This window comes from Lycium ferocissimum, chromosome 9 (genome assembly GCF_029784015.1).
Source record: "Lycium ferocissimum isolate CSIRO_LF1 chromosome 9, AGI_CSIRO_Lferr_CH_V1, whole genome shotgun sequence".
Lineage (NCBI taxonomy): Eukaryota > Viridiplantae > Streptophyta > Magnoliopsida > Solanales > Solanaceae > Lycium > Lycium ferocissimum.
The window spans coordinates 27414609-27439729 of NC_081350.1; the positions used below are offsets into that span (position 1 = coordinate 27414609).

The 25121-nt window shown below is 36.5% G+C and overlaps 1 protein-coding gene and 1 pseudogene across 9 annotated transcripts in view; one reads left to right on the forward strand and one right to left on the reverse strand.

Annotated features, from left to right (window-relative positions):
- LOC132030086 (protein ENHANCED DISEASE RESISTANCE 2-like) overlaps window positions 1-25121 on the forward strand; it is a 54164-nt gene that overhangs the window by 660 nt on the left and 28383 nt on the right. Inside the window, exons 3-23 of one of the 9 annotated variants that reach the window (XM_059419569.1) lie at window positions 526-600; window positions 2605-2658; window positions 3071-3136; window positions 3266-3369; window positions 4529-4596; window positions 4676-4792; window positions 4975-5015; window positions 5143-5243; window positions 7503-7598; window positions 8523-8587; window positions 8670-8741; window positions 8899-9054; window positions 9551-9780; window positions 9851-9890; window positions 9988-10139; window positions 10439-10540; window positions 17595-17639; window positions 17730-17870; window positions 18865-18960; window positions 19074-19175; window positions 20721-20813. In XM_059419569.1, coding sequence (XP_059275552.1) covers window positions 526-600; window positions 2605-2658; window positions 3071-3136; window positions 3266-3369; window positions 4529-4596; window positions 4676-4792; window positions 4975-5015; window positions 5143-5243; window positions 7503-7598; window positions 8523-8587; window positions 8670-8741; window positions 8899-9054; window positions 9551-9780; window positions 9851-9890; window positions 9988-10139; window positions 10439-10540; window positions 17595-17639; window positions 17730-17870; window positions 18865-18960; window positions 19074-19175; window positions 20721-20813 — 2016 coding nt within the window. Of the gene's footprint in view, window positions 1-29; window positions 601-2604; window positions 2659-3070; window positions 3370-4467; window positions 4597-4675; window positions 4793-4974; window positions 5016-5142; window positions 5244-7502; window positions 7599-8522; window positions 8588-8669; window positions 8742-8898; window positions 9055-9550; window positions 9781-9850; window positions 9891-9987; window positions 10140-10438; window positions 10541-17594; window positions 17640-17729; window positions 17871-18864; window positions 18961-19073; window positions 19176-20720; window positions 20814-25121 lie in introns of those variants that run through there. The other 8 variants (XM_059419561.1, XM_059419567.1, XM_059419565.1 and 5 more) reach the window with 8 other exon arrangements.
- LOC132030088 (probable UDP-glucosyl transferase 73B6) lies at window positions 20821-23498 on the reverse strand (annotated as a pseudogene).

Below are 25121 nucleotides of genomic sequence, written 5' to 3' on the forward strand. Positions count from 1 at the left end.
GATTTTTTGTTTCATATTGATTTTAGCTGTTTATACTATACTTTGTGAGTTTGAATTTAGATTACTTGACCTTTTGATTTGAGAGTGATTAACTTTTGAATTGAATTGTTATAGAGTTCAGCTAGTTTGTAATTATTATCTAAGCTTAGTGTAGGAAGTTAAAATTAAGCTAGCGCTTGGCTATAGATTTTGGATCAGATTTTGAAAATTTGTGTTCAAATATCTGTTTGGCCATGGAATTTGATTAGATTTTGAAAATTTATTTTTCAAGTTCCAAGAACTGGCTCAGACTAGTTTTCTATTCACTTTCGCTCACAAAAATTCGATATTTAGCTAAGTAAAATGCATGTCCAGACAAAACTTTAAATTCCACAAAAATCACAACTTCGAAAACTCAAATTTTCAAATTTCAACTACAAATTCTATGGCCAAACGGGAGCAAAGTGATTTGGCAGTTGTTGGAAAAACTGGTGCTTTTTTTAAAAGGGCTTAACAATTGATATATGTTATTGCAATTATTATTAGGTTCCAGTCAAGACCCTTCTAATAGATGGCAATTGTCGGGTGGAGAATCGCTGCTTGAAGACCCAACATGGGCATGTGAGTTGTTCTCTACTGTTGTTGATATTCGTTTCCATTAGTATACAACAACAACAACAACAACATACCCAGTAGAGTCCCTCAGTCCCACAATGTGGGGTCTGGGGAGGGTAGAGTGTATGCAGACCTTACCCCTACCTTGAAAGGTAGAGAGGTTGTTTCCGAAAGACCCTCGGGTTTCCATTAGTATACATGATGACTAAATTTATTTCGGAGGAACTCATAGTGGGTTGGTGGGTGCAAATTGTTGAATGAGATGTACTCATTACAAAAGGAATTATTTGTTTCGTACATTTTTTTTCTTTTGTAAAAAGAAATTTCATGTATGATAAAGAAATGAAACTTGGGCCTAACTCAACCCAAAAGCTAGCTCAAGAGGTGAGGATTGCCCAAGACCATATAAAGTGACATATTTGCCTCCCTCCCACCGATGTGGGACTTAATATCCCCCTCACGCCTAAGAGTGGACATCTGAAGTGTGGACAATATATGATTGGGGCTCAACATCGGGTGAAACAAGATTTAGGTAGGCCTGGCTGTGATACCATGATAAAGAAATGGACCTTAGGTCTAACTCAACCCCAAAAACTAGTTCAAGAGGCTAGGATTGCCCAAGACCATGTCAGGTGACATATTTGCCTCCCGCCCACCGATGTAGGACTTAACACTGTTCATATAGATAATTGACTGTGGTTGAGCCCCTAAGTTACTTTTACATACCTTTGGAACCGTTTCCTCATGCTATTTATAAAGATCTGTTGACATACCCCCCATCCCCCACCCACACACACACCCACGCACCCACACACACCCCCAAAAGAAAAGGAAAAAAAAAAAATGATACTCCCTCCGGATCAAAAAGAGTGTCCAATTAGCCATTTACAGACCCCTTAAGGAAATACTAACTCTTAGAAAAAAAAATAGGTAATTTGACTAAATTGCCCCTAATTAAATAGGTATTGAGATTCGATCACATAGCACTTAATAGGGGCAAATCTGAAAAAATAAGATTATTCTTTCTTGATTTGATAAGTGGACACTCTTTTTGACCCAAGAAAAAAAGGCTAAGTGGACACTCTTTTTGATCTGGAGGTAGTGTCTAACCTAGAAATGGAGCGAGTACCGAGTTATTTTTCCAAAGAATATCTACTTGCTTAACACTAATTGAGTTCTATACTATGTTGCTAGAATATCTACTTGCTTAACACTAATTGAGTTCTATACTATGTTGCTCGGACTCTTCAAAAAGGTCAATGGGTGCGTGTCGGATTCTCTAAAAGTAGTGTATTTTTGGAGAATCCGGTTGCGCCATCCAAAGTGAAGAGTCCGCGCAGCTTAGTCTATCAAGACCATTGAGAAACATTACCTTTCCAAAAATCATTCGTATGATTTAAGGAGCTTATGTCGAGGAAAGGGATATATGCAACCAAATGGAAAAAGTACAAACAACCCTCGTTTAGAGCAATATCAGTGGATTCCTTTACGAAAGCATCTCTCACTAATCTACAAATTTCTTCAAATCTTTGGCATTCAACTCACCGCTTTGCTATATTCTAGACAACTTTACACCAACATTATAAGCACCTCCAGCTTATGATGTTGCTTGGTTATGAAGGTTTCTTATATTTGTCTCCCCGGCTGTTTTGACTCAACATAAAAGTTTAGTATTAGATATAGTAATAAGTATAAATAAAGGGAAGGAGTCTTTCATCCTGTTGTTAGGATGCATAAGTATGAGATTGCCAGTATCGATGCTTGAATTTTCCATGCTCCCGGACCTGTTATGAAGGGGATAGGATTATAAGCCATTCATTTCCTTCTCTTCTTGTTTGAACTTACAAGTGTTAGTTCGTCTGTGCATATGATGGCTTATCTTCTGCTGGATAGTGATCTTTTGTATATTATCCTGCAACGATATATCTGATGCGTGATGGGATATATTCTTGATAACTAGTTATTTGTATTTAATATTAGGGTATTAATCCCTTTTTCTCTCCTTGGCAGATGGTCTGTGTCTTATCAATATACAACAAGAGAGAGAAGAATAATCGAATGACGGTGTGCATTTCTCTTCTCTTTATGCATGTTCAAAAAAGTTACAGTTTCGCATCGCCTGGATGCCCGTTAATGAATATTTACTTTCTGAAATAAAAAAAAAGAAAATACAGTTTAACAATTGACACAGGAGACATCTGTTTGGGTACTTTACCATGTTAGGGTTGGTGGTTTTGCAAATTCTAAATGCATTTGGAGGTGGAGCAAGAGCTGATTAAAACTTAAGCTGACCAGGGTAGAATCTAGATTTGATATTTTTATGATTTAGCCTTGACAACTTCTTTTTATTGACAATTTCTGGCTGGTGTGCTCTTTTTCCCCATCTTCAGTTTATCCTTTTTCCTACCAGGATTATGTTTTGCTGATGCTATATATATTTAAAAGATTTGTTCATTCACTTGTAACCTTGTTTCAGATGGCAGCTTTCAACATTCAGGAGGGACTTATTTGGAAAGAAAAGATCGAATCGGTGATTGATCAGGTTATTTCTTCATCTTTTCTGTCTGTTAAGTCTCCCGTCTGTTATGTCTTCTTTAGACATACATTCTCCCCCCACCTCCTCCTTTTCTCCAGATATGGATGGAGGTTGTAACATGTTGACAGTGTGCAGCATCAAGAGTCACAAGGTGCTAGTGGTAATAAGTACATTTCCTTTGAGTACAAATCTGGAATGGATAGTGGTAGGAACGGCTCTTCATCTGATCGTGAAAGCCAGTAAGTATTGTGTGCATTTGCGCTGCAATTTAGTATTTCATTTCTTTCCTTTGTTTTTCCTTCCAAAGTCATGTCATTCATTTCAACTTGACTAGCTGCTGCAATATATACACATTTATGATTTGATTAGTGAAATTCTGGAGAGAGAATAAACTATAAAGTAAGTTTGCAGAGTATATCTGTACCTGTTGGATTAAAATTTTGCTCAATATATCTTCATCTAATCAGAGAGCTGGCCAGTGATGTGAAATAACCAAGTCCAGAGTTAAAGATGGATGGAGCTTAAAACCTGCTAATCAAACAGTTGAACTTTTCCTTTGTCTTTCTTCTTTTCTTTTCTGTTTTTCTTTTTCAATTCTAGACTCTGCTTGATTTGGATTTAGTCACCTGATTTTATCACTTTCTCAAATTGAATTAGTTCGTAATCACTATTAGTAGATGGTTACTACTGTTTTGAAACTTTTTGTTGGCTAATTCCCACATAACATTTATACAACAGTCATCTTTCTGAAATGACGTAAGCAGTTAATAATTCAAGCCAAACAGGCCCTAAAAGTTGTGTCTGTAAGGTCTCTGACTACCCTTTTCAAGTTCGTTAAAGAAATAATTTCATTACAAGTGAAGTGCATATTCCCTTCAAAATCCAAGACCATGGGGTTCTTGAATGGACTCTATTATTATGTTCTGCATTTAACTGCCTGCTTTGGGCTTTAGAGAGTCAAACTTGAGCATCTTTCATCAGAACTTCAGTATTTCAAGACATTTGTAAAATGCATAGTTTTGTATGTTTCACAGAGTCTTCAGATATATTCTTTCGAAACTGAAAAACAAATATATCTGAAGACTCTGTGAAATATACAAAACTATGCAGATGTATCATCTTTATTTCACTTTGGAAGTTCATCAAAGTGACTCTTCATAAACAAAACTAGGCATTTAATTTGGGAGTGTCAAAACAACTAGCCAGTGAAGTTTGCAAATTGTAGAAATGAGACACTTGGAGGACTATTCCTGTCATCGACTCTGCCTTTTATATCTTCTTATATAATATTCAAGTGGCATTGTGGCAGTGTTAATGTAGAAATTCCTTTGTGAAAGGTACAGTCTTTTGGCTTAACACTTCAGCTTTCACGAATTCAATGCTTCTTCAATTTTGTAGGTTTAGTGCTGGTGAGGATGAAGATGATTCTCATGCAAACTTGCTGCGAAGAACAACAATTGGAAATGGTTGATAATTTGCTTTTTGTCTTGATCTAATGTCTACTTTTCACTCAAGCGGGGAACTTTTTGCATCTTTAATGGACAGGTCTCCCTGAGTCTGTGGTTGACTGGACAAAGGAATTAGATTCAGATTTGTCAAACCAGAATTCTAGCAATCAAGCTTTCTCGAGAAAGTACTGGCATTTACTTCAATGCCAAAACGGTATGTGGATTTGATCAAGTTTCTCTTCCAGTAAACATGTTTGTCTTACAACTGTTGGAATCAGTGTTTTCTTTGTTAATTTTTGGGTGATAGATTATTGTCAATAGTTTTGCTGTTGAACTTGAACATTTAGTATATGCCATCTTCCTGAATTTTGACTTCTTTACTGATGGATGTTGCAGGGCTTCGCTTATTTGAAGAGCTTCTGGATGTTGATTTTCTAGTATGAGCTCAGTTCTATGTTCTTTTCTGGCATAAGATAGCATAACTTAGATAGGCGTTCAATGTTTTCGATCTTAACAATAGGGTGTTTCAATGTATTTAATGATGGCTCCCTCGTTTCTATGTAGCCAAGGAGCTGCAGTAGAGCCATGAAGGCTGTTGGGGTTGTGGAGGCTAGTTGTGAAGAAATATTTGAGCTTGTGATGAGCATGGATGCAATATGTTTTGAGTGAGTGCTCAACATTGTCAATTTATTCGCCATAGTAGTCACATTTACGTTTCCTTCCATAGTGCTTCGGTTGTTAGTTTCTCTACTTGTTGAATTGTAGGGCTAGTAGACTTCCAAATGGCAGTCAATTCTGAGGCTAATTTATTCTTGTTCTCATGCTGAGTTTCCATTACTTGTTGTGCTTTGGTACCTAAATTACTCCTGCATTACTGGTTGTCTGGTACTCACTCTCTCTAACATCTCTGTTTCATTTAATCTAACATAGTTTGACTGGGAATGAGTAGCAAGCAGCCAGTTTTGTTTACATACTTGGTTTTAGTAATAAACAAAAAGGTTTTAGTAGTTTAAATTTGGTGTAGTGAGGAGAAGATTTCATGGTTACATTTGTATCATAAAACGAGTATGAATACTTTAAACATGCAGAAGTGTGAACTTTAGGACTTGTTATGAATACTTTAAACATGCAGAAGTGTGAACTTTAGAACTTGTTGTGAGTAGATTAAACTTCTTTAGGACATTCAAAACTGAACGTCTCGTAAAAATACGATAGACAGAGATTAGGTCTGCTTAATATACTCGATTTCTCATAAGCCTGCTAGGCTTGACATTGTTCCTACACAAGGTTGCTTCATGTCGAGAAAAATCTTTGTCGATCATCTGAGTACTCAGATGCTGATAAATGATAACTACTTACTTATTAATATATTCTTTAAATAACAAATTCTAGGTTTAACTTAAAAATTATTAACCTCTGTCTGTTAACCTAAGTAATTCCAAGCAGAGTCTCTTTTGTGATAAATAACTAAAGACTCTTATTGCAAGAGAAAAATAGATATCAGAGAATTGCTGATGCAACAATTTGAGGACAAGTAGGCTAGCTTTTCTGTCCAAATCAAACAGGATCATTTACAGGTAACAGGTCTTGTTTATTTACTGGTTAAACTCTCTACTTAAAACTTTTTAGGGTCTTATTTGTGATTTGTGGTTCTTAATGCTGTAAAAACTAAAAAGTCATAGTTTGTAAGGTATGCTAACATTATAGAGTGAATAACCTTCAAGATGGCCTTGTCCAGTGTGGAAAAAGGATGTCAGTTGTTGTTAACTGGTGCTAAAAGGAGCAATTTAGGTAAACTTTCAGCTCTTGCATGTTTTTCTGTTTGTTGTTCTGATGAGAAACCTATTGTATGCCATCATTTCTAACCATGTGCCTGCTTCGAATTTCAGCTTCCTTCTCTTGACATCTTGAATCTTTTTTGAGGTGGTTGAAGATCTAAAGCTTGAACATTTATTAGCCAGCTCATGTTCTTAATTCTCTTCAGTTTACTGATCTATGCTGTCTTGGAGTTACAAGCATTTCAAAGATTTGAAACAATTTCTGTATGCGATGCACTTGTAATAGAGTGCCATTGACTGCGAGCGATTAGGTGACATGTTCGAAGGGGAAAATGATTCTTCCAGTAGCTGTATAATTTTTCTCTATAAACCATTAAAAGTGTTGGACCAACATATGGTTGGAGATTTACTCCCGAGACTTTTTGGTGAAAATTGAATTGCCTATTTCCTGAAACAATTCTTGTGTTTGTCCTAGCTAATTGTATTCTCTATGTATGATCTGTGTTCTATACTTTTAATTCCTGATTGTTGGTTCCTTTTGGGTTTATTCTTGGATGTTTGTCTATATTACTTTGTGGAATATTAATGCTCTGAAATGCTTGCATGCATTTCTGTGATCGGATCAGGGATTTATGCATTTAAATTAGGAGATTCTTCTGGTCCGCGTGATGCCGGGTTTTGGACTATACGTTTCTGAAACTTAATCTAGGGCTGCGTTAATTATGCTTTTTAAAATTTAGAAAGACTGTTTTAGGCGTTTTATGTTTGGATGCAATAGTGAGTTTGTGAAAACTAGAAATAAAAAAGTGAGTTAGCCTTGTGCTGCTACACAGTAAGAGAAGGAAATGTATTCTTGGATCTAATAATGGGATTTTTTAAATTTGGAATGTCACACTATATTGCAATTATTATCATACAGCTATTCAGCTTGATAAAAAATCTTAATTCTATTCAGATATTTTTTTAAAAAATATACGATGTTCCTTAATTGGTCTTACACTTTTGCGTTGAAGTAGTTAATAAAGTGATATGGACAATGTAGCCGTTATGTCTGGAAGAAAAGCATGGCAAGTTAATGCTGTAAGTTGTTTGTCAATTATCAATTAGTCTTTGATGTTCATGCTCTTTTTTCCAGTGGTCTAACAGGTGGGACTGCAGCTTCCAGTATGGTAGTCTAGTCGAGGAGGTAGATGGACACACAGCAATACTATATCACAGACTGCAATTGAATTGGTTCCCGATGTAATACGTTTTCCTGGTTACAGACTTCAATGTGCTATAAATGGTTGTTTGACTATTTTGTGTGTACTATTTGACTTCTGTTTAGTTTGGTTACATTAGCTTCAGCAGGAAACTGAGTTGTGTTGAACAGTTAAACGCTAATGAGCTCGTTAGCGGCTGCCAGACTGGCTGTTTTTGCATCAAAGGGTCTGTATAAACATGTGTTACCCATGCATGTATTGATACAGAAAAGGTGTTTGTGTTTTTGGGACTTAACAGGTCACTTATTTCTGAGAATTTTCCTTTTTGGTGATCTAAGTAACTAATCTTTATATGCTTGCAGTGTTTTGGTTATGCAAATTCGCTCTTTTTAGTTGTTTGAGATTGTTATTCACTTCATTTAAATACAATGCTGTTCTTCACTTCCTAATGTAATATTATATCATATTAAGTAGTATTTGAATTGAAAATGGGAGTCAACTCTGCGTATGGGCGAGTTGGCTACTTCTTGGAGGCTTTGATGTACTTGTTCACTGCTATTGGGAGAGGAGCTTCGTTTGTTCATTGTTCACTGCTATTGGGAGAGGAGCTTCATTTGTTCATCTATTTTCAGTCTAATAGAATAAAATTACTTAAATCAGTCACTGCTGTTTAAATACTATCTGAGTTTCTTAATTCCATTTGAATAGCTATGAGTTTGTGTTATTTCTTTGATTCTTCGTTTCTTTTTCCTCTGAAAGACAAATAAGGATGATTTTCTTTTATTCTCCCAAAGCCTTATTACTTCACAACTCCTCCCCACCTCCCCCACCAAAAAACAAAAAAAACAAAAAAAAGACTTTGGAAATATAATGAAAAAGAAAAAGATAGCTCTCATAGAGTACGAAAATTTTTTGTGGACTATTCTGGGTGTTTCTGGCTGAGATGTCATTGTATGCACTGTAGGTTTGTATGGCCTCGTGATCTTTGTTATGTACGATATTGGCGTCGAAATGATGATGGAAGCTATGGTAAGAATACCCCTAAAAATTACTCATTTTTGTTCTCTACTTGCTATTTATAACTGTACATGATTTACATGTCATTTTGCAGTTGTGTTATTTCGTTCTAGGGAGCACGAGAATTGTGGTCCAGTATCTGGCTATGTTCGCGCTCATATAGAGCGTAACTTTTTTTTCCTCTTAATCCTGCGGAATAAATGCATTTAATAACCAAATCATTTGGAAATGATATTGAAGTTAAATCTCTTTCACAAAGGTATTCTGCAGCTTACTATCTTATTCGTGATAAAAGATGCTAACCAGTTTTCAAATCTCATTAGGTGGTGGATACAATATTTCTCCTCTCAAACCTCGTAATGGGAGGCCCAGGACACAAGTCCAACATCTAATGCAGATTGATGTGAAAGGGTGGGGTGTTGGCTATATCTCATCCTTTCAGCAGCATTGTCTGTTTCAGATGTTAAACAGTGTTGCTGGTAACCTTTTAGACTATGCTTAAGTTAGTTTCTGTAAGTTTGTTATATTATAGTTTTCTAATATGCACCTACTTGGCTAGTGCATGATTTATGATAGTGTTTAGCATCGGAGCAATTTCTTAGCGGTCACTGCTGTGAAGTGACTTGATGAATTTTCTGTTTCTCCTTGTCCTGTGAACTGCTTATTATGCTCAAAGTAGTGGATGTAGTGGTAATTAATTTCCCCGTCCGTTAGAGGACAAATAGTAAGAGAGGAACAGGAAGCTTCTGTCTTCCTCCTTTTCCTGGGTACTGCTTATTGCTCGCAAAATAGTTTGTAGGGATTGTGATTTGTCCTGCATTTTGTTGAAAGACAAAATGTCGTAACTTTTTTTTTTTTTTTAATTGAAAGACAAAATAGTAAGAAGGGAAAATTGTGCATAGTGAACAGCTTTCTTCGACAGTGTTTACAGATCAAAGCTCAATCAGATACTCATTTCAAATTATCTTCTTTCAGGACTTCGCGAATACTTTTCCCAAACTGATGAAAGGGCTGCTGCTCCAAGAATACCAGTTATGGTTAACATGACGTCAGCATCTATCTCTTCCAAGAAGAGTCAAAATGAACAAGAGGCTTCTAATCAACGTACTGCGTCTGTAGACATAGTACATGCTGCAAATAGAAATGCTTCAATGATTGATGAATTCTCTGATGAAGATGAAGATTCGCAAGGGGCTGATCAGGAGGTTTGAACTTTCAGATCTTTTCATGTATTTTTTCAGTCTCCTTTGAGCATGTGGCTTGGACTTTTTGCAGGTAATTCCACCCAGCTCTGACAATGAAATGAAGAGAACTGGTTGGTCTTAAAATAGTTTTGTTCCACTTCTATACATTGAAATCTTTATTTTGGGTTCTTCAAATTCTTTACTAACAATGTCTTTGTACTACTGAAGCCCTCAAAGAACCTTTGGAGCAAATTGATTTGTCCATTTTCTCGGGTAACCTTCAACGTAATGACAATGATAATGGACGTAATTGCTGGCAAATATCTGATGGAAATAACTTTCGAGTTCGTAGCAGAAATTTTTGTTATGACAAATCAGAGGTCCTTAATTTGTGTTTTTGTATCCTTTGTAAGTGCTTATTTTTAGTTTAATAGTCTATTGCAAGCCGAAGGGGAGCCTTGGCGTAACTGGTAAAGTTGCTGCCATGTGACCAGGAGGTCATGGGTTCGAGCCGTGGAAACAGCCTCTTGCAGAAATGCAAGGTAAGGCTGCGTACAATAGACCCTTGTGGTCCGGCCCTTCCCTGGACCCCGCGCATAGCGGGAGCTTAGTGCACCGGGCTGCCCTTTTTAGTCTATTGCAAGCCGCTTGAGCATCTCTTTGGAAAATATCCATGCAGACTCCTGCAGGTAAACATTTAGTGGATCTTGTTGCGGTTGACTGGTTCAAAGATACTAAACGCATGGACCACGTTGCCAGGCGTCCTGGTTGTGCAGCACAAGTAAGTGATAAACAAATAGAGTTCAAGGGAATAAGAATCTATTCGGGGTAGCTAAAGGTTGTTAAGATTGTTTCTCTACTTGTGAATTAGCAACTTGAAACATATAACTTAGTCCAAATCTACTTTCGTGTTCTCTTGCTACAACAAAAATAAACTTAATCAATATGCTGAACTCCTGATTGTGCAAGGTACAAATGGAAATTCCAAATGGGTTATTTCAGCACAACTCAATGAATATGTAGAAAAACTCATAATAAATTTTCATTTAAAGCAACTAAATGCGACAAAACAAAGGTTACAAAATGTGGAGACTTGAAAGGGACACAACTTATGTCACGCCCTGAACCATGGCCTAGGCGTAACACGGCACTCGGTGCCTGACTGCCTGTGACCGAGCGAACCACATGGCTGGCTGAATCAACATGGACATATACTGAATGCGGAATATAATATATAACATGCCGAGTTACTGAAATGTCTAACTGAATAATCAGAAGTGCGGAATAAGTCTGAAGTATAGAAACGTAGCGAACACGACTAACATAAAGGCCTGCTAAACACTGACTGGCTGCAACTCTAGTCTATGAAGCCTCTGAACACGAGTCTGAACACTAAACTGTTTACCGGGACAAGGCCCTCGACATACCTCTACTGCCTAACATGACACAAACATAAAATAAAGATGACACCCCGAATGAAGTGGGGCACAACAATTGCTGATATGTGTGAGATCTTAGCGGGCGGTCCTGTTGTCCTGTAAATCAGTACTTGCATCGTGAAATGTAGGCCCAAGGCAAAAAGGGACATAAGTACATTTGAATTGTACTTGTATGTTAAACCAACTGAACGAATAAACGTAATGAGATGCACGAGGGAAAGAGCAGCTCAAATCAATAACATAAGGACATGAAGTAATAAAGTAACTGAAACATAGACATAACTGGACATAAGTGTCATTGAACATAATAATTTGTTTAACATGGGGGGAGTCACCTCTGTTCTGTAATGAACCATACTGGGGTTTGTAATCCATTTTAACTCAGAGAATGGTATCTCAAACAATGCACCATGGGTCGTGACATGGCGGGCAGCATCACCCACTACCAGGCTATATCTCAAACAATGCACCATGGTTCATAATATGGTGGGTAGCATCATCCACTACCAGGCTATGTGTCATAATGCACCATGGTTCATAACATGGCGGGCAACTTCATCCACTGCCAGGCTATATATCATATGATCATGCACCATGCTTCATAACATGGCGGGGAGCATCATCCACTACTAGGCTAGCATCATCCACTACTAGGCTATGTACGTGCTATCTTCTATAGCTACTTGCGTAAACACATAAAGGTGATAGTCAACCGGCACTCATGGGCCTAGAAAGCAATGTATCACAAAAGCATATTTAGACATCACTTTTATTGTTATTGTAGGCGTCCTTGAATTTAGACATGCTTGTCAATTGATACAATTACGTTTCTTAAACTCTATATTATTTCGTGAATCCTGTCATGAGTTCATAAACTATAGAGTCATGATATTTCTTCATCATGTAAATCATAACGTAAGTGTGTAACATATAGGTTCATCATATTTCTACCCTTTTTGAAGAAGTATCATAAGTTGAGGAATCTTCATATTATTGTTCTAACATGGGTACTGGGCATTACTATCATGAGACATGGAATCATCGATTGTTTATAGAATTTAGAGTATTTAACTATTCATAAGCATTTTGGGTTTTCATGATCGAGACTCATGAGATATCAAACATGAGCCCACACTGATTACGTATTGAGTTCACGATGTTCGGAATGATAGTCATGAATAAACAACGAAACTATATCGTTTAAAGATTAGAAGTTCCGAAGCTTTTCATGAAACTAGGGCATAACTCTATTTCTCACACGTGGGGTGGGGAGAATCATTTACATTCTCACACGTAGAGAGTTGGCCTTACATACTTGTAATCGCTCCAACAAACGAACTTAACTGCTTCTCTGACGAAGAAACCTATCTTTTGAGCTCTTGGGAAGGATTTACCTTGGAAATCTATGTTTTGGTTGAAGAATTATGTTAATAATTATGCATAAATGTTAGAATTACTTAGGAATTGTTAGAGCGATCTTACCTTGACGTGGGAGAATGAGTAGAGGAGAAAAACGGCTGCTTAGGGCTTTAGAACGAAGTTGGAATGTGAAAAATGACATAAAATTGTCTAGGGGTCGCATTTATAGGTTTGAGGGAAAGTATCCCTTGGCTCGCTGAGTGAACTCACCCCTTGCTATGGGCCTCGCTCATTGAGCTCTAGGGCGAGCTCACCCCTCGCTTTGGGCCTCGCTTTGCAAGCTGCCGGCCCGCTTTGGGGCTTGCCGAGGGAGCTTTAGTAAAACGGGCATAACATTTTGTATAGAGATCCATTTGACCTCCACCATATATCGATGGAACGGTAAAGGGCTACAACTTTCATGAAGGAAGTTTTCCCAAATTCCCAACGGATTTTCACGAAATCAGGCTGGAAGACAGACCTATCGAAAACTTAGTCGATTTTGTCGAATCTTATGCACCTCACTATCCGACTTGATTTGAAAACAATTATTTCCACCCAAACTCATCTCGATGGGATTTCATATGGATAAAATGTCATATTAATGCTCATTTAACATATGCACACCTAACCCGGATTTGCGGAGTGTTACAGCTTACTTGGGGATGAAGCATGCTTTTGTTTCTGAAGTTTAATTGACTGACAATCAATTGAGGATACAGAGGAAATATAGAGATGCAGATGACCAAGACAGCTGCGGATGAGAGGGGGTTCAGTGAATGTTACTGATGTGAAAGAGGATTTAGAAACTCTGTGATTCACCCCCTTCAGCTGGGGCGGAGAGGGCAAGGGCTTCGTTGAAAATTTACTATGTAAATAGGGTAAAAATAATATTTGTTGTATATGTATATGTTGTTGAATCCTCTTGGCATAAGATATTTTTTCTTTGAATCCCATTTCTTAAAATTCCTGGCTCCGCCACTGCCCTTCACCAATTACTGCATTCTACAAACAGATGTATCATTAATGGTAATGGAATACTCAAAATACTTAGTGAGTTTATTGAATGAAATAAGGTTAAAAGGACACCCAGCCAAGGACTAATTAATGGAACCTGACCAACTGCCTGGGCCATGATTTTGGTGTCTTTCGGAATGGTAAATGTGAGTGGTGTCCGGGTAGTGGAGAGGAAAGAGAACAACGTTCTATTAACCGGACATGTGGTCTGAAGCTACTGAATCAAGGATCTAGGATTAAGTGACGAAGAGTGAGCGAGACATGTGATTGACCTATATGGGTGGCAATATAGTGGATGGATTCTTAGCTGCCGTATTTTTCAGGAACTGGTTGTAAATGCTAGAAATCACTATTGGCTGATAGCCTGAAGACGTGCTATGACTCGATGTTTGGGCCACACTGATAGTACAAGTCTGCAGGGTGGGCATCCATGAAAATACCGGCATGTGCCACACATCTCCAACTTTACTGCACTAAGTGACTTAGACTGGTTTCCTTCAGGCAAGATCCTCTCCCTCAATTCTTGCTCGAAAAAAAAAAAAATCTTGCTAAGGGTCTGTTTGGAAAGCCACTCATGTAATTGGAATTGAGTTAATTGGGTGTAATTACACAATTTGGCATGGTTGTTAGGCCAAGTAATTACATGGTCAGCATGTAATTGGGTGTAATTGAGAGGGGGCAATTGCACTCTCCAATTCTCAAGGAAGGGGTGGGTTTGAGAATTGGGTGTAATTACACCCTGTAGTTACAAGTTACTTTTTAATTTCTTTTCTTTTTAATTTATTTTTTATTTCTAGTATTTTAATTTCTTTTTTGTTTTTAATTTTTTTTTTATAATTTATCTTTTATTTTCTTTCTTCTCATTTCCCAACCTTTACTTCTTGTGATTCCATGTAATTGCTCGTACTTTTTTCCCCCTTATATCTGCATTTAACTACGTTATTATTCAAGTTTTTGAAATTACACTTCTTAATATTAGAAAAAATGAGTCATTAACAAACTTGACATATAACTAGTGATAAAGTAGAATTCCATCGTTGAACGAGGTTGTAGACTTATAAATGTTTTCACTTTCTTTTGAATTATATTTACTTAAGTTATGTTGAAACTTATTTCATGTTATGTTGGAATTTGACATAAAAGTATCATGTTAAACTTTTTTTTTTTTTGACTTTGAATTTAGGTTATATTTTCGATTTCAATTTATTTGCTTTAGTACTATTCACTTGTTGTTTTACATTGCATGTTATTCATTTTCCACTTACAATTGATAGATTATTTTTTTGTCAAACATTTGAATAACGTTATGACATTATATGTATAAATATTAATCTTTTTGTCAAACATCCAGCCCATTATGTTATTACAAAACGTGTGCTTTTAATTTTTATAATTAATTAAATTAAAACATTATTAATTTGAAAATACAATTACTTTTACAATATTATTTACAAATATGTGATTATTAATTAATATATATTTAAGAAAAAATATGTATCATAAATACCTAATTTATATATCATTTATGAAGGCGCATATTTGTCAAGTATTAATTTTTATTTTTAAACTAATCTAATTGTGTAATAACACATGTGCAACCAAACAATATGCTTATAACTACACTGTAATTACGTTATGACAAACAAATAGGTCCTCGTAATTATTAGGCTATGTAATTACACAATTCCAATTACCAGGTGGCTTTCCAAACAGACCCTAAAAAATTCTTTGTTATTTGTTTGGCTGGCCACAACTGAAGTCTCCATAATGCAGTGCTTGTTCTGAAGGTACGCATAGTTTTCAGGTATTGAAAGCCTCCAGGTTAGGCTTATCGAAAATTTGGTCTTCAAAGAGGTTGGGAGAAACAGACTGCTGACACATCATGAATAACCTATCCTATTTCCTAGTCCCCATTATCTAAGGTGAAGGACATGAATAAGCTAACTGTTTCCTTACCTTTCTAGTACATCTCATATGAGTGGACACAACAGCTTTTCCTTGGTTGAGCCCCAAGATCTCATCAGCAACCTTGTAGTGTCTCTTGATATCATTAGTGTACAATGTCTTGGCTGTGTTCCACACATTGCACATGTCTTGTGCTTTTGAAGAGTATCAAACACTGGCACTGGCATCGAGAGACATCCATAATTAACAACACCAATGGGCTTCTTCCATTGGATAGTCTTATCCCTGGAAATCTCGTATCCTTTGATGGTAGATGATCTTCATTTCCTTAACCATGAAAAAAGCTCCACAGAGCTCATCCATGACGACTTATTGGCACCTCCTAGCAATATTCTGGAGGTAATTGTTCAAAGATTGATGGTGGAAAAAAGTTGAGTTCTTGTGATCCGTTGTTATGTAGGATTGGATTTGAGAAAACCGCTTGCAAAATTAGAACCAGGAAATCAAAGAACCCAAGGACAACAAGAGTGACAGATGCCACTGATTGGAGTACTGACATGTCTCTAACGGGATCTGGAGGCGGATACAAGATTTGAAATTGGTGGGTGCACCAACACCTATATCTTACAGATGTTAATAGATATAAAATGTAAATGTCTGGATCCAGTTGGTCCAGTCAGTTCGGTCGTTTTTTTGCTTAATTCAACTTTCTTTTCATGAATAGACAGTTTGATCCAAATCTTGAATTATATTCATAGCATGTTCCAAGAAGAAAAATAAATAGTGTTATTTTCGTCTAGATGAATTACAGGAAACAGACAAATATCATATTTACAATACATAACAAGCTCAATGAGCACATACTCAATTCTCAACTAGAAGGATAGAACTATAGATCTCGAGATCAATCATAATAGAAAAAGAAAGTTAGATACAGGGGACCGAATACTCAAAAATTGAGATATCGGCAATATGACTTTTAGCACCTCTACAATGAGATGAACTGAGACCAACTCTTTTAGTGTCTGGGTTTGCAAAGTCAAACAAGAAGGGCAATCGAAATAAGAAAGGAAAGGCGTAAGTATTACACCCAAAAAGCAACAAATTGAGATAAGGAAAAACTAAAAGAAAAGCCTCAATACACGCTTGATTTGCGAACAACAAAAGATTTAGAAGAGCTCATTGCTGATCGGTGCACCCACTGGTCTTATCTGATGACAGGTGCCGATATGTACTTGTATATTAAATATCTCTATCTGATGTCTACATGAGAATTATAGGCAGAAGTCAGAACTAAAGCTTATGGATGCCTGTGGACCCCACGTTATTCTGTAGGTCTGCCTCTGACAGGATCTGATATGGTGCTGATGTGACAATGATTGGAGATTATCTGGTGTGCCGACAATGACACCTATGATGGCGGATTAAGATGTGTGCAGTGTTGTTGGAGTCTTCTATTTGGATCATTGTGTTTTGTTTCATCAAGACAAAGCCCTTAGTGTTATTGGTTAATGATCTGATGACAAAATTGACATGAATTTGCAGACAGTAAATATCTTTCAGACTTCATGGGAAAACTTCCAACTAGCGAGATGACTGCTGTTTTGTCCTTGACTTTGATAGCATGTTGAAAAAGAAACAGAAGTACAGAAAGCCTGTGTTTACTTGAACACAGTAATAGTCTCTTACATAAGGTTTGCTTAACAAGGTAAATTACCTACTTAGAAAATGCTAATACCGACCTACTTAAGTACAGGATGTTCTGTAATAGACCACATTTTTCTGCAAATGAATCTGCAATCCCCAAGGTGAAGTGTAGAGGTTAAAAGTCCATTTTGCAAAAGCCATATTAGGGCCTGGATGTACTAGTTGCCTTATATTGGGGTGTGGATCTGCGGGTGATCTGTACAATTTACTGGTTGATGGACTCATATTGCAGGGTCTAGGGAGTCTTCAGTCACTGTGCTTTATTTTGTGCTTCTTATTTGGTTTTGCTATACTATTGAAGCTTAACTTCTTTGTAGTCCTTACATGGTGAACCACTTTAACATTTATCCTTGCACATTTATTTTCCAGGTTGCTTCAGAGAAAGGACTGTTTTCTTTGCTGTTTAATCTTCAAGTAAGACATTCCTTTGGTAGCCTGAAAGTTTGGGTTAATTTTTCAAGTGTGTCATGATGAAATAAGTAGACAACATTTGTCTTCTGAAAGGTACCCGGATCAACACACTACAGCATGGTTTTCTATTTTGTCATGAAAGAGTTGGCACCCGATTCTCTCTTGCAACGTTTTGTTGATGGGGATGATGATTTTCGCAACAGTAGAATGAAGCTCCTTCCTTCTGTGCCAAAGGTATTTTTCTCTCTTCATATGATCTGTGAGATGGTGTTTAGTGGTAGAATATTGAATCAGTGACGTTTCTGTATCATGGGGAATCACAAATTTCACATGTTTTAACTAGATATGATCTCAAAAGTTGTATCACTTTTGGAGGGGTCTACACTTTTGGATGTAGTAAACCTGTGGATATATAGACTAACTGTTACCATCTCAAAAAAAAAAAAAAAAAAAATGATCTCATATAATTTTGTAGATGTATTGGCTTTTTGTCTTAAAGACTTGTCTCCTTAGAAGAATGAGAAAACAAAAATCTCAAAGTTAAATAACAGGGTTGGGGTTGGGGCTGTGATGAGATGTAGACTCAGAATTCAGGTCTAATCTTTGGACTAGGGGAGGATGGAATGGGAGCAGCAAAAGGGAGGATGACCAGAAGTCATGGTAGAACTTTGGAATTTATAATGGAATTAGTTGAAAGATACTTTAAACAAAACTTTGGTGGAAGTTTTTGAATAAAAAGATTTAGGGTCCTTTCGAATTGATTCTCCAAATTTGTAGTTTTTTTGTATATACTTTTGTTGGTGACTTAGCGGAGTTGTACTCCACATCCGCCTGAAGCTACTAGTATTTTACCAATCTCTTCAACTAATGATATTTTATGTAAAACTGGTATAGGATGGACCAATATTTGGACTTTTTGGATCCTTTATGTGTGTTTTGGTTAAGGGGGTGGGGGGGGGGGGGGGGGGGGGATGATGTTGTAGTATGATTGTGGAGATGTGATGGCTTTGTCTTGTACTTGGTACCATATTAATAAAACTTTTACGCATCAAAAAAGAAAAACTGGTATAGGCATCTTGGAGAGGTTCTTCTTTTTTCTATTAATAAATATGTTACATTGTTCATATGATCAATAGTCCCATCTGCTCTACTCGCTTTCTGTCTTCCTTTACTTCTGTGACTTCATTGCAATGTGAATGTGCTTAAAATTTTGACCTTTTTTATGCAGGGCTCCTGGATTGTGCGTCAGAGTGTTGGAAGTACACCTTCTTTACTGGGGAAAGCAGTTGATTGCAACTATATCCGCGGGCCTGCCTATTTGGAAGTAAAGATTCACGTCGCCCTCCTCTTGAATATGGCTACAAGGACACATAATTTGACATAGTGCCAGGCAATTATGGTGTTGGACTTGATTTAAGTGTTGCTTATGCTCTGTAGGTTGATATTGATATTGGTTCTTCTACAGTAGCAAATGGCGTTCTCGGGCTTGTGATTGGTGTAATTACGACATTAGTAGTTGATATGGCTTTTCTTGTACAGGTAAGTAGCCCTTCACCCATGACATTTCATTAAATTCATGATGACTGATTCATTTGGATCCAGCTGTCTCAGATTATTCTTGAAAATTTTGAGTTAAAAAAGTACAAATGGGAATTACTAAAATTGTGAGATTGTGGAAATTGTCATATGAATCTGATATTGAGCTGTGATTTTGTGAGATCTGCACTTCAGATATCTTGGGCTCCAAACCTCATAGTGTTTTTTGCTTTGAATATATGCAAATGCTTTTAAAATGACATTTTCCTACTTGCGTACCAAGCACAAGAAAATGAGTAGGAAAATCACTTATTTTTCGAGAAAATATTTTCTAAGGAAAGCATTTTCCGTCATACCAAACACACCCTTAAAGTAAAACTTTTTACATGAATTGTAGGTATTAATAACTGTTCTCGATTTTTGGGGAAGTGCCAACTTGGAATGAACCTATAATAGGAAGTAAAATAAATCCAGACAGAGAAGTAGTATTTATCCTATTCTATTGGGAAATTTTTACCGGAGGTTATATGAGACAAATGGTGATCTGTGATACTTGTTTAAACTTCAATATTTTCTTTGCTATTTTTGAATTGCCCGCACCTTTCCCGTCTGACACTGGGCAGTAAAATTTACGTTTACTATTAATATTGTCTCCCTGTTGGATACTTAACTAGGGAGTAGGGAAAAGCTCATTTAATTTGTTTAAAAACGATTATTAGTAACTACTGCTTGAAATTCTCTTTGTTGTTCTTTTATTTTCATTTTATGATACGTTTTTGGTGGAAGAAAGGGTATCTTAACATCAACCAATAACTAGAACTACGCCTTAGTCCCAAACGAGTTGGTATCAGCTATATGAATCCTCACTGACCATGTTTCACTATTTAATTTCTTCATGCCATCATCATACCAAATAAAAATAAAAGAGAAAAATAAGTCAAAAATATTTTAATATCAACCATAAAAAAACAAAAGAAAGAAAGAAAGATTGACTTAATATCAAAGAAGCATTTCAAAAATTCATGTAAAATGGTCTCTCTCTCTCTCTCTCTCTTTTTTTTTTTTTTTTTGGTTGAGAAAGGGTAAATAATTCATGTAAATGGTCTCAGTGCCATGTGAAATAGTTTCTTAGCTAGGGACATTGCAATGATAGCTTTCTGCAGATGATTGCATATGTGTTCCAGTATATAAAGTAATATAATGGCACAATAAACTGTCAAAAGGTAACAACCAAAGAAAAATTGAATGGTAAATCATCATCCTCTTAGGTGAGAGACCAAATGGGATATCATAGCGTGCTGCTATACTGTGCTTTTATGTATAATATATTGTCATCTATAAGCATTCATCTCTTGTTTAAGATATTCCTTACGAAGCATAAGTTAGCAGATGTGTTCATGGATCAATGAAATTGGCCTCCCACCTGCACCCCCATCTGTTACCACCGCCAAAATGACACGGTGGAACCGAATGTCCATATTTGTTTGACATGATGAGAGATGCGGTGCATATGCCCCTTTGTAATGATGCCTTTTCCTTTTGTGTTAGGCCAACACCCCTGATGAGTTGCCAGAGCGGCTTATAGGTGCTGTTCGTGTTTCTCATGCAGAATTATCATCAGCTATTGTCCCAAAACTGGCTGTAAAGACTGGTTTTCTTTATCTAAAGGTCTTTTCCTCTTGTGGTTAGAGAACAAATTTTTCCTCTTTTTTTTTTTTTTTTCCTTCCTTTTTTTTGTTGTTTCCCATTAGTTTTTCCTCTTGCCTTCTCATTTGTTTTGTACAATATTGTGGGAATTATGATGTTTTTTCGTATGACATTTCTAGTTGTATCTGTGTGGTAGAGTGTATTGCTCATGGCAATTAGATATCACATGTTTGGTAAATCAAATTGTAGATAAACTTCTCATTTTTTCTTTTCCTCCTATCTTAGAAAAGATACTTTTTTGACTGCCTTGAATGCATGAAGTTAGTGCAGAACGGTGCAGATAGCTTATGTTTCATTGTTTTTCTTCTTGCTGGGATAGTGTTCGTTTTAATTTGGTTGGTGAGTATGGAAACGTAATGTAGAATAGTTCCCCTTAAGATAAAAATAAATCAAAAAAAAAAAAAGTAAAGAAAAGGAAATGGTGGTGACTACGATCCTTTTCCTCGTCTTGCCTCTTCCCCCCCCCCCACCCCACCACAAAGTTGGTAGGCTTCTTAGCTTGTATAATCACATATGTGAAACACAAATTAATATGGAGGATCACAAACATGTTCATTTATAATTGAGGTTGTCTAACCTCTAAATTGTCGTGAACTCCAACTTGTAGTCTCATCTTACATATTTGCTTCTCTCTGTTCTATTTGGAGATGGTAAAGGCTGTCCTATATGAAGTTTTCCACATTATTTGCTTATGAATTGAATAAATGACTTCAGAGAGCACATTGAACTATCTGGATAACCATTCTGGAAAATGGAGCTTGAAGCCACCCCTTCATTCATCAGCAAGCCAATGCCTTGAACTGTGTTGGCTTTCTTCACCTTCTCTCTCGGGTCATCAGTAAGTAAAATCACGTGTCCCATTTTCAAGTAATTTGCTACCAATTTGGCATCATGGAATTGGTCACCCCTGATTGGCCAAGCCAAAATTGGGATGCCGCGTCCTATTGCCTCCATTGTTGAGTTCCATCCGCAATGTGATAGAAATCTGCCAGTTGAAGGATGGCTCAAAATCAACAACTGTGGTGCCCATCCCTTTATTATCAACCCTCTGTTCCCTATTCTTTCTTCCAATCCATGAGGGTAATATCCTCCTCCTTGTTGGCTGCCTCCAAAGTGACCCGGAGGTGGACCGGGTCGGCCTGAACCAACCTGAATAACCCAAATAAAAGGATGGTCTGATGCCTCTAATGCATCAGCCAGTTGAGCATATTCTTCTAAACTAGGTCCAACTTCACTACCAAAGGACACATAAATTACGGATCGCTGAGGTTTTGAGTTCAACCATTGCATCACCTCTTCCTCTGTAAAGTTTGATTGGCGGTTCGACCTGACTTCATGATCATGTAGTATTGAACTAGGTGATTTCCAAAATGTTTTTGGCAACAATGGGCCTACGCCCCATATTGGCTTTTCAATTTGATTAATTACATAATCAATGAATGGACCCTCAAGATCATAGCAGGTATTGATCAACAATGCAATAGAACCCTCTACCTCATCTACCCATCTGGGTTTTTGACCCGGTCTTGGAGGCCCATCTTTTATCCTATACGGTGGTCCCGATAGATCGTTATGTTTATTCGGACACCACCGTGATGATGACCTGGCCCATGATGATTTCGTTTGATATCAGAGTAACTCAGAGCCATACTTTCAGGCAACCCCGGAAGGATTCGAATCTCACTCGGTTTCATCTCATCCATATGGTTCTTCCAGGCTGCAAACTCCATTGCAGCAGCACAAGCTCCAGAAGTGAAGAAAGAGACAAAAGGTATGTCAAATTTCATAAAATTTCCTTGCTCCAGCTCATCATGACATCCACCACCACACATATGGGTCGGGTCTTAGCCGATCCATTGTATCGTTCTGATAGTAAGGTATCAATCCCCTGTCCTAACTGCTGTGGTGATGTTTGAAAGGCCCTTGCATGAAATTTCGTCCTTTTCCTTTTGGTGGGAAAGTTGGTAATTCTGTTGCTTTTTGTAATGGCGGTGGTGATGGAGTTGATGTTGTAATAGATATTTCAACGAGTTGAATCAGAGAATAGTGACGAAGATAGGCGGGGATGGAGGATGAGAGGTGGGAGGGGATGATAAGGGTGACTTTAAAGTTGAAAAAGGTGAGATTTTTGCAGAGTTCCGGACATGGGAAGAGATGACCTTGACCATAAAATGGGAGCACCAAAATCTCTCCATTAGTGGCTTCAAAGTTTTTGTCTCTGATTAAAGTTACACTTGCTGTCTTTGATTCCATCTCTATATATAATAAAGACAATATTGAATTCTGCTTGAGAAGTGTGAATACGAATGTGTGGGGAAAGTGGAGAAGAAACTTGGACACAAACTAAATTGAAAGAAAGGAATTAATGGAGCTGAAAAGGACATAGTGTAGCAAGTAGCAATAGCGTCTTAGCAATGTTGAGTAATTATTAGAAGAAACTAATTAAGAGTAATTTGCTGTTTACTGTTTACGCTTTTTCATGTAAGTGTATCCACATTTTTTAGACTTCCCCCATTTAGGGAAACGTTTCTTTATTTATCCTCACGTCATTTGCTTGGTTGTAAATTTTAAGAACTTTATGATTTGATTATTAAAAATCTTATTTAGATAGAAAAAGAACATTTTTCAAAAAAGTTACAGCAAAACGTGTTTCATTCAGTTTTTTAGTCTCTCATTTATTGATGGGGATGAGACATTTCTCTTTCTCTTTACGTATGTAAGTCACCTTCTCGAATTATATTAATTCCGTAATATCTCATTGGCGAGTATCTCTATTGTCAAGGGAAGATGGAAGTTTCACACCCTCATTGTTTACATAAGATATTCTGAAAAAACAAATAGGTAAAAACACTTTTATATGCCCTACATATTTTTTTGTTATATTGTATTAAGAAAAACTTACTACGTACTCATTAATCTCGAAAAGTAAATTACAGATTATTTGATGGAAATATAGTAAAAAAAATTCATATATACACACGTTTCTCAAGAGAAGTCGTCAACAAAGAAATTACCATCAAACTGAAGACATGGTAATAGTCCAGTAAGGAAAAAAAAACTGATAGCTGGGGTGTGAAATTCATATAAAAGTGATAGTTCAGGTATTTTTGACCATTATCTCAAAAAGAGAACCATACCATTAGAACTTCACAAGCATTTCTTAAGTATGAATTTTGTTCTTCTAATTCATACTGTTCGAGCCATTATGCTCTTTGTAAATTGTAATGCATATGGACATCGAGCACCTTTATAATTAAATGAATTTTGATAATGAGGATTACACCTAACGTGATATTTCAATAGTGTTTTTGATTATTTTTCGAACTTAAACTTTGACAAGTGCTATGATCAAAGTATCAATTGGGTAATACTCATTCAAAGAATGCAGTGAAGTTGAATGTGCAGATTTAACCTAGATGTAGGTTAACATTGGCTTATTGATAGGACTTCGAATTTCTGTTTGAAGGTTGCTGAAGCCGACATGTACAAAAATTGTACAGTATCAATTATAATGTCCCTTGTAAATGAAACTTTAGTTGAACACGTTAACATTAATCAAACTCATATTGAATGAACACGACCACCTTATTTTTGGCCTCTGGTGTGTCATTCCAACGTTTTAATCAGATATTGCTGGATGGTGACATAACAAAATTTGATGTTTAAAATGATTAACTTGTTCTTATTATAAATTTAACATATTATATTGCTAATCATAGTAAATAATGTATTTTGGAATTGGTGGTTTGATTAAAAAGACTAACAATTGATTAATCTTTCCTCTAATGATACTAATTAATTTTCTCAATTTAAAAGTTGAGAAATAATAAATAATCTTTTGAATAGGATAAAAGTACCTTTGAATTAATAATCTTTTTGGGTGATTTTCTCAATGTAAAGCAAATGTCTTTTTTATTGATTTGATACATAGCTGAAATATAAATATTTTCCTATCAAATGCCCTCTTCAAAACTTCTCTAACAAGCACGTCAATGGGCATGTGGCTTATTACGAACGTAAAAATGCCATTTTCTCTATATTCTTCTCAGGGTGTGTGTGTATATATATATATATATATTGAGTCTAAATTCTTTACACCGGCAGATTGGATATTTTTTCTACTATTTGATCAACTACAAGAAAAAATAAATTAGCTGCTTATAATTAGCTAAATTAATAATTCAAAAATGATACAAGTAACCGGTACAATATATATTACACATATACTATTAGTGTACACAA